This window comes from Artibeus jamaicensis, unplaced genomic scaffold (genome assembly GCF_021234435.1).
Source record: "Artibeus jamaicensis isolate MK-2021 breed Jamaican fruit bat unplaced genomic scaffold, CSHL_Jam_final scaffold_461, whole genome shotgun sequence".
Taxonomy (NCBI): domain Eukaryota; kingdom Metazoa; phylum Chordata; class Mammalia; order Chiroptera; family Phyllostomidae; genus Artibeus; species Artibeus jamaicensis.
The window spans coordinates 5,021,074-5,035,440 of NW_026522045.1; the positions used below are offsets into that span (position 1 = coordinate 5,021,074).

The 14,367-nt window shown below is 36.7% G+C and overlaps 1 protein-coding gene across 12 annotated transcripts in view; it reads right to left on the reverse strand.

The window, feature by feature from the left end:
• The window catches only part of SYTL4 (synaptotagmin like 4), a 104,850-nt gene that overhangs the window by 30,377 nt on the left and 60,106 nt on the right, over positions 1-14,367 (reverse strand). For all 12 annotated transcript variants that reach the window (XM_037143787.2, XM_037143788.2, XM_037143780.2 and 9 more), the window contains 2 exons: positions 14,142-14,243; positions 13,608-13,683 (listed from right to left, as the gene is read on the reverse strand). In XM_037143787.2, coding sequence (XP_036999682.2) covers positions 13,608-13,683; positions 14,142-14,243 — 178 coding nt within the window. The remainder of the gene's footprint in view (positions 1-13,607; positions 13,684-14,141; positions 14,244-14,367) is intronic.

Genomic DNA, 14,367 nt, shown 5'->3' on the forward strand with positions numbered 1-14,367 from the left:
TCTCTGATTCTGTTCCTATTCTAGTTGTTTGCTTAGTTTTTGTTTTCATTGTTTTTCTTTTTTTAAATTCATTTGCCGATAATTGTGTTTGTTGTCATTTTATTGTTCATAGTTTTTGATCTTTTTCAATTTCTTAGATAAGTCCCTTTAGCATTTCATATAATAAGGGCTGGCAGATGATGACCTCCTTTAACTTGACCTTATCTGGGAAGCACTTTATCTGACCTTCCATTCTGAATAATAGCTTTGCTGGATAGAGCAATCCTGGATGTAGGTCCTTGCCTTTTGACTTCAAATACTTCGTTCCAGCCTCTTGTTGCCTACATGGTTCCTTTTGAGAAATCAGCTTATAGTCTTATGGGCACTCCTTTGCAGGTAACTGTCTCCTTTACTCTTGCTGCTTTTAAGATTGTCTTTTTGTATTTAATCTTGGGTAATTTAATGATGATGTGCCTTGGTTTGTCCCTCTTTGGGCCCAACTTCTTTGAGACTCTGAGCTTCCTAGACTTCCTGGAAGTCTATTTCCTTCACCAGATTGGGGAATTTTTCCTTCATTATTTGTTCAAATAAGTTTTCAATTTCTTGCTCTTGTTCTCCTTCTAGCACCCCTATAATTTGGATATTGGAACATTTAAAGTTGTCCCAGATGTTCCTAAGCATCTCTTCATTTTTTTGAATTCTTGTTTCTTCATTCTGTTATAGTTGAATGTTTATTTCTTCCTTTTGTTCCAAATTGTTGATTTGAGTCCTGATTTCCTTCCTGTCACTGTTGATTCCCTGAATATTTTGCTTCATGTCACTTTGGGTATCTTTCATCTGTTCTTTCATTTTTTGACCATGCTCAATCAATTCAGTGAGCATCTTGATTAACAGGGATTTGTTAATCCCTCCATTAGAGGGACTAACATCAGAGAGACTGATATCTAACTCATTCCTACTAGTGTAGTTCACAGTTTCTTTAATTCTTTGGTTGTCAGAGTTCCACGAAGTTTGAATTTCTGGCACTTCTGGTTGTTTATTGTTTTTAGATTGGTTATCATCCTGCTTTTGGTTGTACAAGGAAGCGAAAGGTTTCCTCCTATGCCTCCATCTTGGCTGGAACCCTTCTGCCCTTCTTTTCATCTTAAATTTTACTTTTCCCATCTCTTAGCCTGGTTTTCATTCCATACTCTTATTATTTTTTCTCTCTATCCTCTCAAAATCACTTTTCTTTCTTTCTTATTCACTTTCCATCTGTATTAATCTTTGCTCATTTGTCATTTATATTGCTGTGGTGGATGTTTTTCTTCACTTTTGTTCCTGTTTTTTTTTTTTTACTTTTTTAGTTTTTTTAAACTTCTTATTCTCCTCTCCCTTTTTCTTACTGCATTTTGCCTTCTTTGTTCCCTTTTTCTATTATGTAAATTTTATTTTCTTTCTTGTTTTTGCTTCTAGTACCTACTCTTATTATTTCTTCTGGCTCTACCCTCTCAAAATAATTTTTCTTTCAGTTATTCATCTCACATTTGTTTTTCCTTTCTTATAATAGCCTTAATCTCTTTCCACTTTTATTAATATTTACTCATTTGTTGTTGATATTGCAGTTGTAATTGGGCATTATTTTTGCAGGTGTGGGTTTTCTCTTTTGGTTGTTGTATTTTGTTCTGGTAGCATATGTACAACAGCACACAAGACATGGTGGGTGGTATGATGCTCAGTCAGCTAGCTAGAGGGAAGAACCTACCAAAGAAATACTGAACACAACCAAAATCCAACTACAACAAGAAAGCCTACATAAATGGCATAAAAGACATCCCAAGAGTTCTAGTTCAACTACACAACTGAGGCCCACAGGTCTCCTACCATGGAAGCACACTATGCCAAGACAGGAAGTTAAAACAGAATAACATGCAGAAACAAACAAAAATAGTCATTGAAAATGGGGAGACAAAGAAACGATCCCCAATTGAAAGGAAAGGAGGAATTACCAGAAAGAATGCTAAATGAAATTGAGGCAAAGAATCTATTAGACATAGAGTTCAAAGTAATGGTTATAAGGATGCTCAAGGAGCCCAGTGAAAACTACAAGGAACAGTATAGAAGCTACAAAAAAGTTAGTGGGAACCACAATAGCATGAAAAAGTACATAGAAAGTATGAATAAGAGCCATGAGGAAATGAAGAATACAATATCAAAAATGAAAACTATACTAGAAGGAATGAAGAGCAGCCTAGATGAACCAGAGGGCTGAATGAGCGAGCTGAAGGACAAGGTAGGAAAAAAAAAGACACAGACAGACCATCAAAATTAAAAAGTCTCAAAAAGAATGAAGAGGGGTTAGGGAGCTGCAGGACAACATGAAATGTAGTAATATTTACATCATAATATATCAGAAAAAAAGAAAAAGATCAAGGGGTAGAAAAGCCATTTGAAAGAGTAATGACAGAAAACTTCCCTAATTTGGTGAGGGGAAAAAACTCATGTAAGCCCAGAAATCACAGAGGGCCCCAATCAAGATGAACCCAGAGAGGACCACTCCAAGAGGACCACATCATAATTAAAATGGCAAGTTTAAAGACAAAGAGAGAATCTTAAAGGCAGAAAAGAAGAAACAGCTAGTAACATACAAGGGAAACTTGATAGAGTATCAGTTGATTTCTCAATAGAAACACAACAAGCCAAAAAGGATCATCATGAAATAGTCCAAGTAATGTAAAGCAAAGGCCCTCAAACAAGACTACTGTACTCAGCAGCGCTCTCATTTAATATGGAAGGTGAAATAAAAATTTTTCCAGACCAAAAAAACATTTTTTTAAAGAGTGCATGTCCTCCAAACCAGCACTGTAGGAGATGCTAAAGTGACTGCTTTAAGTAGATGAATTATCCCTGGATGGTATGGCTCATTGGATTAAGTGCTGGCCTGCAACCCAAAGGGCCACTAGTTCAATTCACAGGGCACATGCCTGGGTTGCAGGCCAGGTAGCCAGTAGTGGGTACATGAGAGGCAACCAGACACTGATGTTTCTCTCCCTCTCTTTCTCCATACCTTCCCCTCGGTCTAAAAATAAATAACATATTTTAAAATCAGAAGATTTAGTAAAAGGGAGAGAGGGTAACAAAGGAAAATGGCAATGAATAAGTACCTATCAATAATAACCTTAAATGTAAATGGCTTAAGTGCTCCAATCCAAAGACATATATATGGTAGCTGAATGGATAAGAAAATATGATCCCCATATACATGCTCTACAAGAGATAATGTTAGAACAAAAGATCTACACAGGATGAAAATAAAGAGATAAAAAAAATATTCCAAGCAAATGGGCATGAAAAAAATCTGGGTAGCAATACTTATATCAGAGAAAATAGACTTAAAAAAAAGGCTATAACAAGAGACAAAGGACACTACATAATACTAAAGGGAGTAGTCCTTCAGGAGGAATCAACAGCAACACAGTGATCACAGGAGATTTTAACACCCCACTGTCTACAATAGATAGATCTCCAAAACTAAGAATCAACAAGGATACTGAGGCACTGAATGATACTTCAGATCAAATGGACTTAATTGACATATGCAGAACATTTCACCCCAAAGAAGCAAAATATACATTCTTTTCAAATGCATATGGAACATTTTCAAAGCTAGACCACATGATAGAATACAAAATAAGCCTTAACAAAATCAAGAAAACTGAAATCATATCAAGCATCTTTTCTGATCACAATGGCTTGAAACTAGAAATCAAACTCAATAAAAAAACTCTAAAACACTCCAATACATGGAGACTGAATAACATGTTACTAAATAATGAGTGGTTTAACAATGAGATCAAAGAATACATCAAAAAGCATCTGGAAAATAATGCAAATGAGCACACAGCAGACCAAAATCTATGGGACCCAGTAAAGGCAGTCCTAAGAGGGAAGTTCATAACATACAGTCCTATCTAAAGAAGATAGAAGAATGTCAATCAAACTAAACCTACATCTACAAGAACTAGAAGAACAAAGACAAACAAAGCCCAGAGTGAGTGCAAGGAAGGAATTAAGATCATAGCAGAATTAAATGACAGAGAGACTAAAACACAACTCAAAGAATCAATGAATCCAGGAGCTGGTTCTTTGAATAGATAAACAAATTGGCAAACATTTAATGAGACTCATCAAGAAAAAGAAGAGAGGACCCAAATAAATAAAATGAGACACAAAAAGGTTATGACTGATACCACAGAAACAAAGGATTGTAAGAAATTGCTATGAAAAAACTGTATGCCAAGAAATTGGACAACTTGGGTGAAACAGATAACTTTCTAGAAATATACAATCTTCCAAAACTGAATCAATAAGAAGCAGAAAGCCTGAATAGATTGATAACAACTAGTGAAATAGAAGCAGGAATCAAAAAACTCCAGGCACACAAAAGCCCTGGACTGGATGGCTTCACTGGTGAATTTTACCAAACATTTACAAAAGAACTAACTCCTATCTTTCTCAAACCATTCCAAACATTTCAAGAACAGGGAAGACTGCCAACTCTTTATATGAAGCCAGTATTATCCTAATTCCAAATCCATGTAAAGACACAATAGAGAAAGGAAACTATAGGCACTATCTCTGATGAACACTGATGCTAAAGTCCTCAACAAAATATTGGCAATTTGGATCTAGCAATACATTAAAAAGATCATATATTATGATCAAGTGGGGTTCATCCAAAGAATGCAAACCAATAAATGTAATATACCACATAAACAAAATGAAGGTCAAAAATCACATGATCATATGAATAGATGTTGAAAAAGCATCTGAAGAAATCCAGCACCCACTATGATAAAAACATTCAGTGAAGTGGGAGTAGAGGGAGCATACTTTCAACATAATAAAGGCCATATACAAGAAATTTACAGACACCATCATAATCAATGGACAAAAACTAAAAGCTTTCCCTCTAAGATCAAGAACAAATCAACAGTGTCTGCTTTTACCACTTCTATACAACATAGCATTGGAAGTTCTACCCACAGTGATCAGACAAGAAAAAAAATAAGTCATCCAAATTGAAAAGGAGGTTATAAAACTCATTTTTCACAGACATCATGATAGTGCACACAGAAAACCCTATAGGCTCCACCAAAGAACTACTTGACCTAATAAGTGAATTTGGTAAAATAGTGAAATACAAAGTCAATATTCAGAAATCAATAGCATTTTTGTATACCAGCAATGAAATATCAGAAACAGAAATTAAAGGAAAAATCCCATTTACTATAGCAACAAGAAAAATAAAGTACCTAGGAATAAATTTGATCAAGAAGGTAAAAGACCTATACTCAAAAAACTATAGAACACTGAAGAAAGAAGTTGAAGATACAAATAAATGGAAATATATACTGTGTAATGGATTGGAGGAATAGACATCATTAAAATGTCCATACTACCCAAGCAATCTATAGATTCAATGCAATTCCTATTAAAATATTAATGGTATATTTCACAGATCTAGAACAAATATTCCAAAAATGTATACTGAACCAAAAATGACCCTAAATAGCCTCATCAATCTTGAGAAAGAAGTACAAAGTTGGAGGATACACAATACCTGATATCAAATTATACTAAATGGCCACTGTAATAAAAAAGTTTGGTACTGGCATAAAAATAGACACATAGATCAATGGAAATGAATAGAGAGCCCAGAAATAAATCCAGGTCTCAATGGTTAATTAATACTTGACAAAAGGGGCAGAAGAATACAATGGAGTAAAACTAGACTCTTCAATAAATGCTGTTGAGTGAACTAGACTGGTATATGCAAAAAAAATTAAACAACCAACTTATTCCATACATCAGAATAAACTCAAAATGTATGAACAATATAAATACAAGTCATGATACCATAAGAGTTCTAGAGGAAAGCATAGGCAGGATAATTTGACATATTCCATGCAGCAATATTTTTGCTGATATATCTCCTAGAGCAAGAGAAATAAAAGAAAAAATAAACAAATGGAGCTACATCAAATTAAAAAGCTTCTGCACAGCCAGAGAAACCATCATAAAAATGACTGTATGGGAGAACACATTTGCAAATGATACACTGGAGGAGGATATAATCTCCAAAACATATAAAGAACTCAATTGACTCAACACCAGGAAAACAAACAATTCAATTAAAAATGGGCAAAGGACCTGAGTAGACAGTTCTCCAAGAAGGAAATACTGATAGCCCATAGACATGAACAGATGTTAAACATCACTAGCCATCAGAGAGTTGCAAATTAAAACCACAATGAGATGTAACCTCACGCCTGTCAGAATGTCCATCATTAACAAATCAACAAACACCAAGTGCTGGCGAGGATGGGGAGAAAGGGGAACCTTAGTGCACTGTTGGTGGGAAGGCAGACTGGTATAGCCACTGTGGATAAGAGTATGGAATCTCCTCAAAAAATTAAAACTGGAACTGCCTTTTGACACAGTGATTCTACTGATGGGAATATACCCTAAGAATCCAAAATCACAAGTTCAAAAGAACCTAAGCACCCATATGTTCATCGTAGCACTATTTATAACAGTCAAGTGCTAGAAACAGCCTGATTGCCCCTCAGTTAATGAGTGGATCAAAAAATGGTACATTTACAGCCCTGGCTGGTGTAGCTCAGTGGATTGAGCGTGGGCCTGCGAACCAGACAATCGCGGTTCGATTCCCAGTCAGGGCACATTCCTGGGTTGCAGGCCAGTTCCCTGCAGGCCAATTCCCAGCAGGGGACGCATGAAAGGCAACCATACATTGATGTTTCTCTCGCTCTCTCCTTCCCTTCCCCTCTAAAGATAAATAAATAAATTTTTTTTAAAAAAAAGGTACATTTACACAATGGAATAATATACATCACAAAGAAAGAAGGAACTCCTACTTTTTGCAACAGCATGGATGGAAATAAAGATTATTATGCTAAGTGAAATAAGCCATCAGTGAAAGACAAATATCATATGATCTCACATATAAGAAGAATTTAACGAACAAAATAATCTAATGAGCATAATAGAACCATAGGCCTGGAAACATGGAACAGACTTACAGTGACCAGAGGGGAGGGTGTGGATAATGATGGAAGAAAGGGGAAGGGAACAGTAAAAGAACATGTTTGAATGACCTATGGACATGTACAACACTGTCCATGTCCCACATGGGAACTAACTGTGGGAGTGGGTGGTTGGCTGGGCAGAAGAAGGCAAAGGGGAAAAATCGGAACAACACTAATATAGTAACCACAAAAAATTTTTCAAAGGGAAATTATGAAAACAATACCATTTACAATTACATGAAAAATATACTGGAAATAAATTTAACCAAGGATGTAAAAATCCTTGGTTAAAGGATTGTTAAGACATTGAAGAAAATTGTACTCAGAAAATTGTTAAGACATTGAAGAATAAAAGAACTGAAGAACATAAAAATAATTGGAAGTGTATACTATGCTCAGGAAGTTAAATTAACATAATTAAAATTTCCATACTACCCAAATCAATCTATAGATTCAATGCAACTCCTATCAATATACCAATGGCATATTTCACAGACCTAGAACAAATAATTCAAAAATCTGTGGAACTACAAAAGATCCCTAATAGCCACAGCAATCTTGAGAAAGAAGAACAAAGCTGGAGGTAACACACTACTTATATCAAACCATACAACAATGCCATAGTAATCAAGACGGTATGGTACCAGCATGAATACAGACACATAAACCAGTGGAACAGAATACAGTGCCCAGAAATAAAATAAAAACAATATGATTAACACATAGCAAAGGAAGAACCAATGGGGTCATGACAATCTGTTTGAGAAATCATTTTTGGGACCTCCCTCCATGGCTCAGTGGGTTGGAGCCTTGTCTCATAAACCAAAAGACTATGGGTTCAATTCCCAGTCAAGGCCTGTACAGGGGGAAACCAATAGATGTTTTTCTCTCATACCCTTCTCTCATATCTCCCTTCCCTCCCCTTCCCTTCCTTTCTCTTCTCTTCTCTTTTCTTCTCTCTCTCTCTCTCCCTCACTAAATTAATAAACAATAAGCATATTCTCAGGTGAGAATTAAATATATATATATATATATATATATATATATGTAAATAAACGGTATTGGGAAAATGAATCGACACATACAAAAAACAAAAAAACTAGATCACCTTCTCATACCACATACCAGAATAATGGATTAAAGACTTAAGTTTATGACCCAAAACCATAAAACTCTTAACAGTAAACTTAGGCATTAAGCAATCTGATATTTCCCTTAGTAATATGTTTTCTGATATGCCTCCTCAAGGAAGGGGAACAAAAAAAAAGTAAACAAGTAGGACTATATTAAAATAAAAACTTTTTTCAAAACATAGGAAATCACCAACAAAATGAAAAGAATACTTACTGAATACTTATTTGCTAATGATACATCTGATAATATCCAAAATTTATAAAGAATTCAGAACCTAGAGGACTTCCACCAAGATGGAGGTGTAGGTGGAACCACCTTGCCTCTGTGCACAACCAAATCTAAGAACAACTATTTTTAACAACAATAAACACAACCAAGTCACACAGAAAATCGACAATACGGAGCCCAAAGACAACTAAATGCTCAGCTAAACCGGTAAGAGGAGCGAAGCCACTAGCGGAGCAGGTTGGCAAGAAAAAATCCCCGAACAAGTGGTGCGCGAACAGGTGGTGCGCAAGCAGCCGAAGGTGCAGATCGCGGTCTAGCTACGGGAGCACACAGGGAAGAGGCGCGGCGGGCTGTCTGCTGTTGGTCGCGCATCTGCATGCAGATAAACCAGTGAGGAGAGGAGCCTGCGTGGGGCAGCAGGCTCGCACAATTCCGATCAGATAAACAGGCCCAGGGTGAGTGGTGTGACTGGATGGACTGGGCTAGCAGAGAGGACCGCCATTGCTCCCTCTCTGACCACGCCCCCACACACAGCGTCACAAACCAGCGACCTGGGTCTCCCCATCCTGGTAAACAATTAAGGCTTCGCTTCGCTTACTTAATGGCGTGAATAGACCAAAAATGGCTCTAGAACAACTCAGAGCCCCAGAACCGATAGATCTAAGTGATGAAGAAATAGCCAGTCTTTCAGATGCACAGTTCAAAACACTGGTTATCAGGATCCTTACAGAACTGGTTGATTTTAGTCACAAATTAGAGAAACATATGGAAGCTAAACTAATTGAAATGAATGGTAATACAAAGGAAACCAATACTAATGGAAAGGAGATTGGGACTCAAATCAATGGAGTGGACCAGAAGGAAGAAAAAAATGATCAAACAGAAAAGAATGAAGAAACAAGAATTCAAAAAAAAAAAGTGAGGAGAAGCTTAGGAACCTCCAGGACATCTTTAAACGTTCAACATTCGAATTATAGGGGTACCAGAAGGGGAAGAGTCACAAGTGGAAACTTTATTTGAACAAATAATAAAAGAGAACTTCCCCATTCTGGCAGAGGAAATAGACTTCCAGGAAATCCAGGAAGCTCAGAGAGTACCAAAGAAGTTGGACCCAAGAAGAAACACACCAAGGCACATCATCATTACAGTAGCCAAGATTAAAATGAAGGAGAGAATCCTAGAAGCAGCAAGAGCTAAGGGGACAGTCACATACAAAGGAGTTCCCTTCAGACTGTCAGCTGATTTCTCAAAAGAGACCTTACAGGCAAGAAGGGGCTGGAAAGAGGTATTCCAAGTCATGAAATCCAAAGACCTACAACCAAGATTGCTCTATCCAGCAAAGTTTTCACTTAGAATGGAAGGGCAGATAAAGTGCTTCTCAGATAAGATCAAATTCAAGGAGTTCATCATCACCAAGCCCTTATTAGATGAAATGTTAAAGGGACTTACCTAAGAAAAAGAAGATAAAAAAGATGAACAGTGAAAGGACAGCAAACTCACAGTTAGTATCAACCACACCTAAAACAAAAGCAAACTAAGAGGACAGCTAGATCAGGAGTGGAACCATAGAAATGAAGATCACGTGGAGGGTTAGCAACAGGGGAGTGGGAGGAGGAGAGAGGGGGAGAAGGTACAGAAAATAAGTAGCATAGACAGTAGATAGAAAATAGATAGGGGGGAGGGTAAGAATAGTAGGGGAAATACAGAATCTAAAGAATTTGAGACACATGTTCATGAACTAAAGGGGGAAATGGTGGGGGAGGGGTATGCAGGGTGGAGGGGAATGGAGGGGGGGAATAGAACAACTGTAATGGCATAATCAATAAAAAAGTTAAAAAAATAAGTAATGTATCTCATTAATAATGTTTATATTGATTATACGTTGAAATAATACTTTGGGTATACTGGGTTAAATAAAACATACCGCCCACATAAAAAAAAAAAGAATTCAGAACCTAAATCAATTTATAGATTCAATGCAATCCCTATTAAAAGTACCAATGACATGTTTCGCAGATATAGAACAAACACTTCAAAAATTTATATGGAAAATTAATTGATCCCAAAGAGCCTCAGCAATTTTGAAAAATGACCCAGAATAGCTGCAGCAATTTTGAGAAAGAAGAACAAAGTAGGAGGGATCACAATACCTGATATCAAACTGTATACAAGGCCACTGTAATTAAAACAGCCTGGTATTGGCAAAAGAGCAGATACATAAATGAATAAAACAGAACAGAGGGCCCAGAAATAAACCCAAGTCTCTATGGTCAATTAATATTTGACAAAGGGGTCAGAAGCATAACATGGAGTAAAAATAGCCTTTTCAACAAATGGTGTTGGGAGAGCTGGACAGCTACCTGCAAAAAAATGAAAGTCAATCACCAACTTACACCATACACAAAAGTAAATTCAAGGTGGATAAAGGACTTAAATATAAGTTGAGTCATCATAAAAGTTCTAGAGGAAAAGATAGGCAGGAAAATCTCAGATATTCCACACGGTAGAATGGGTATTTTCACCCATAGGTCCCCTGGAGCAAGGGACATAAAAGAAATAATCAACAAATGGGGTCTCATCAAAATAAAAAGCTTCTGCATGGCTAAAGAAAACAGCAGCAAAATTAAAAGAGAACCAGCTGTATGGGAAAACATATTTGCACATGATACCTCACACACAGGTTTGATCTCCAAAATATATAAAGAACTCATACAACTCCACTGAAGAAAGACAAAATACCCAATTAAAAATGGGCAAAACACCTTAACAGACATTTCTCCAAGGAGGACATACAGAGGGCCCAGAGACATATGAAGAGATACTCAGCATCACTTGCCACCAGAGAGATGCACATTAAAACTACAATGAGATACCACTTCACACCAGTCAGAATGGCCATCATAAACAAATCAACAAACAACAAATGTTGGGGAGGATGTGAAGAAAAGCGAACCCTAGTACACCAATGGTGGGAATGCAGACTGGTATGTCCACTGTGGAAAATAGTATGGAATTTCCTCAGAAAATACAAAATAGAACTGCCTTTTAACCCAGCAATTCTACTGCTGGGATTTTATCTTAAAAACCTTGAAACACCAATCCATGAGAACATATGCACTCCAATTTTCACAGCAGCACAAATTACAATAGCCAAGTGCTGGAAGCAATGTAAGTGTCCATCAGTAAATGAATGGATCAAAAAACTATGGTACATTTAGCCCTGGCTGGCATAGCTCAGTGGATTGATCATGGGCCTGTGAACCACATGATCACAGTTTGATTCCCAGTCAGGGCACATGCCTGGGGTACAGGCCAGTTCCTGGCAGGGGACTCATGAGAGGCAACCACACATTGTTTCTCTCATTCTCTCCTTCCCTTCCTCTCTAAAGATAAATAAATAAAATCTTTAAAAAAAACTATGGTACATTTAAACAATGGAATGCTATCTGACAGAAAGAAAGAAGGAGCTCCTACCCTTTGAGCAAGGATGAATCTGGACAGCGTTATGCTAAGTGAAATAAGCCAGGCGGTGAAAGACAAATACCATATGATGTCACCCATAAGTGAAACCTAATCAACAAAACAAATAAACAAGCCAAATATAACCAGAGACAATGAAATTAAGAACAAACTGACAGTAACCAGAGGGGAGGTGGGAAGGGATAATGGGGAGAGGGTTTTGAGGAACAAGTATAAAGTACATATGGACAAAACCAAGGGGGGATGGAATCAGGGGAATCAGCTAGGGATGGCTGGGGTGGAGGGGGAGTGGTATAGGGAAAATGCAGAAAACTATATTTGAACAATAAAAATTTTTAAAAATAAAAAATTAAAAGTTTAACAATAAAATAGGAACTCAGAGAAGTTAACAACAACAATAACAACAAAACAATCCAATTAAACAGTGGGTAGAAGCTCTGAATAGACATTTCTCCAAAGAGGACATACAGATGGCCAAGAGACATATGAAAAGATGGCCAATGCTACTAACATCAGAGAAATGAAACTTAAAACCACAATGACATATCACCTCACATCTGTCAGATTGGCTATTATCAATAAATCAACAAACAACAAGTGTAGGCAAGGATCTGGAGAAAAGGGAACCCTCATGAACTGTTGATGAGATTGTAACTTGGTTCATCCACTTTAGAAAATTATGTGGGTTCCTCAAAAAATTAAAAGTGGAACTGCCTTATGACTCAGTCATTTCACATCTTAGTATTCAATCAAATAAGCCAAAAACACTAATTTGAAGGAACATATGCACCATTATGTTCATTACAGCATTATTTACAACAGGCAAGATATGAAAGCAATCTAGGTACTCATCTATAGACAAGATGGTAAAAAAGTAGTGATATATACATATATATACACATATATATATCACACACACACACACATATATATATATATATATATATATATATATATATATATATATATATAATGGGATATTATTCAGCCATAAAAAGAATGAAATCTTACCATTTTTGACAGCATGGATGGACCTAGAGAGTATTATGCTAAATGAAATAAGTCACACACAGAAAAAAATACCATATGATTTCAATTATATGTGGAATCTAAAGAACAAAAAAATATACAAAATAGAAACAGATTCATAGACAGATGTTGCTGGAGGAAAAGGTTTTGGGGACCCACTGGAAAAGGTAAAGTGATTAAAAGTACAAACTTGTAGTTACAGAGTAATCACAAACTATAAATTATAGCATAGGAAATATAGTCAATAATATTGTAATAACTACATGTGGTACCAGGTGGGTACATGAAATATTGAGGTGTTCACTTCATAAAGTACAATTGTGTAACCATTATGTGGTACACCTGAAACTAAAACAAAATATTATTGAATGTAAACTGTAATAGAAAAATAATTTTTTTAAAGTTAGTAAAAATAAAAAAAGAGCACTGAGTTTCACTAAACTATTACAAACTTAAAGGAAAGCTTAATCTTGGGAATTTAATTTAATCCTAGGAAGTAGTACAAAACATACTTTCTCTTGTTTTAAGTAGAACCTTAGAAAATGCTCTGAAGAGAATCTGAAGTAAAATTTATGCAGTTGAATTTTTCATTTAAATTCTTCTTAATAAATGACAGAGCAGGGAGGGAGAGAGTGAAGAGAAAGTGGGAGGAGAGAGAGAGGTATTTACCTTTTCTACTTGAGATTTGGGATCAGACATCTTCTTCCATTCTGGAAAAAGGCCAGATTTATCCAGAGAGTCTCTCCTGAAGATAGATAGAGAAGTTAAAGCAAAACTACCTCTTCTCCTTCCTGTTCTAGCTAGAGACCCAAGTTGTATGGAAGGAGAGCCACTGGACTGGGGTCATTGTAGTAACCAAATCCAGAAGGTAAATTTCACATCAGATTTCCCTTGAAGGAACATAAGCAACTTTGCATAAACATGAACATTCCTAAAGGACAACATCATGTTTCTGATGGTCCAAGAAGACTCCTTCCAAGGTGCAGCAACCTGTGGAAGTTAGGGTACTCCTGAAGGCTGTGATGAGAGACAACCATTGAAGGACTATAGAAAGATTTGTAGCAAGGTCAGAGAGAAGACTTCATTTGACTTGCTGAGGAGAAATCAGGAACACTGAAGGTATAGGTCTCCTACATCCTCATGCTGGAAAACAAAGTGGGAACTTGGGTTGAGCAGATACACAGGGACTTTAGGAGATCTCACCTGCATGTGCTATCTGAGTCAGCTGTGTAGCTATCCAGACTCTCACTCTCAGCATCCAGTCCACTCTTTCCACTTTTCAGCTTGGGCACTTCAAATGGCACACTAGAATAAAACCCAAAAGCCAAGACATAAAGGAAGTGGGCTCTCCCACCAGGCATCAGGCTTCCTTCCAACCCATTGACAATGATAGCCTAAATTATTTTTCTAAGATAAATTTAAAACTGTC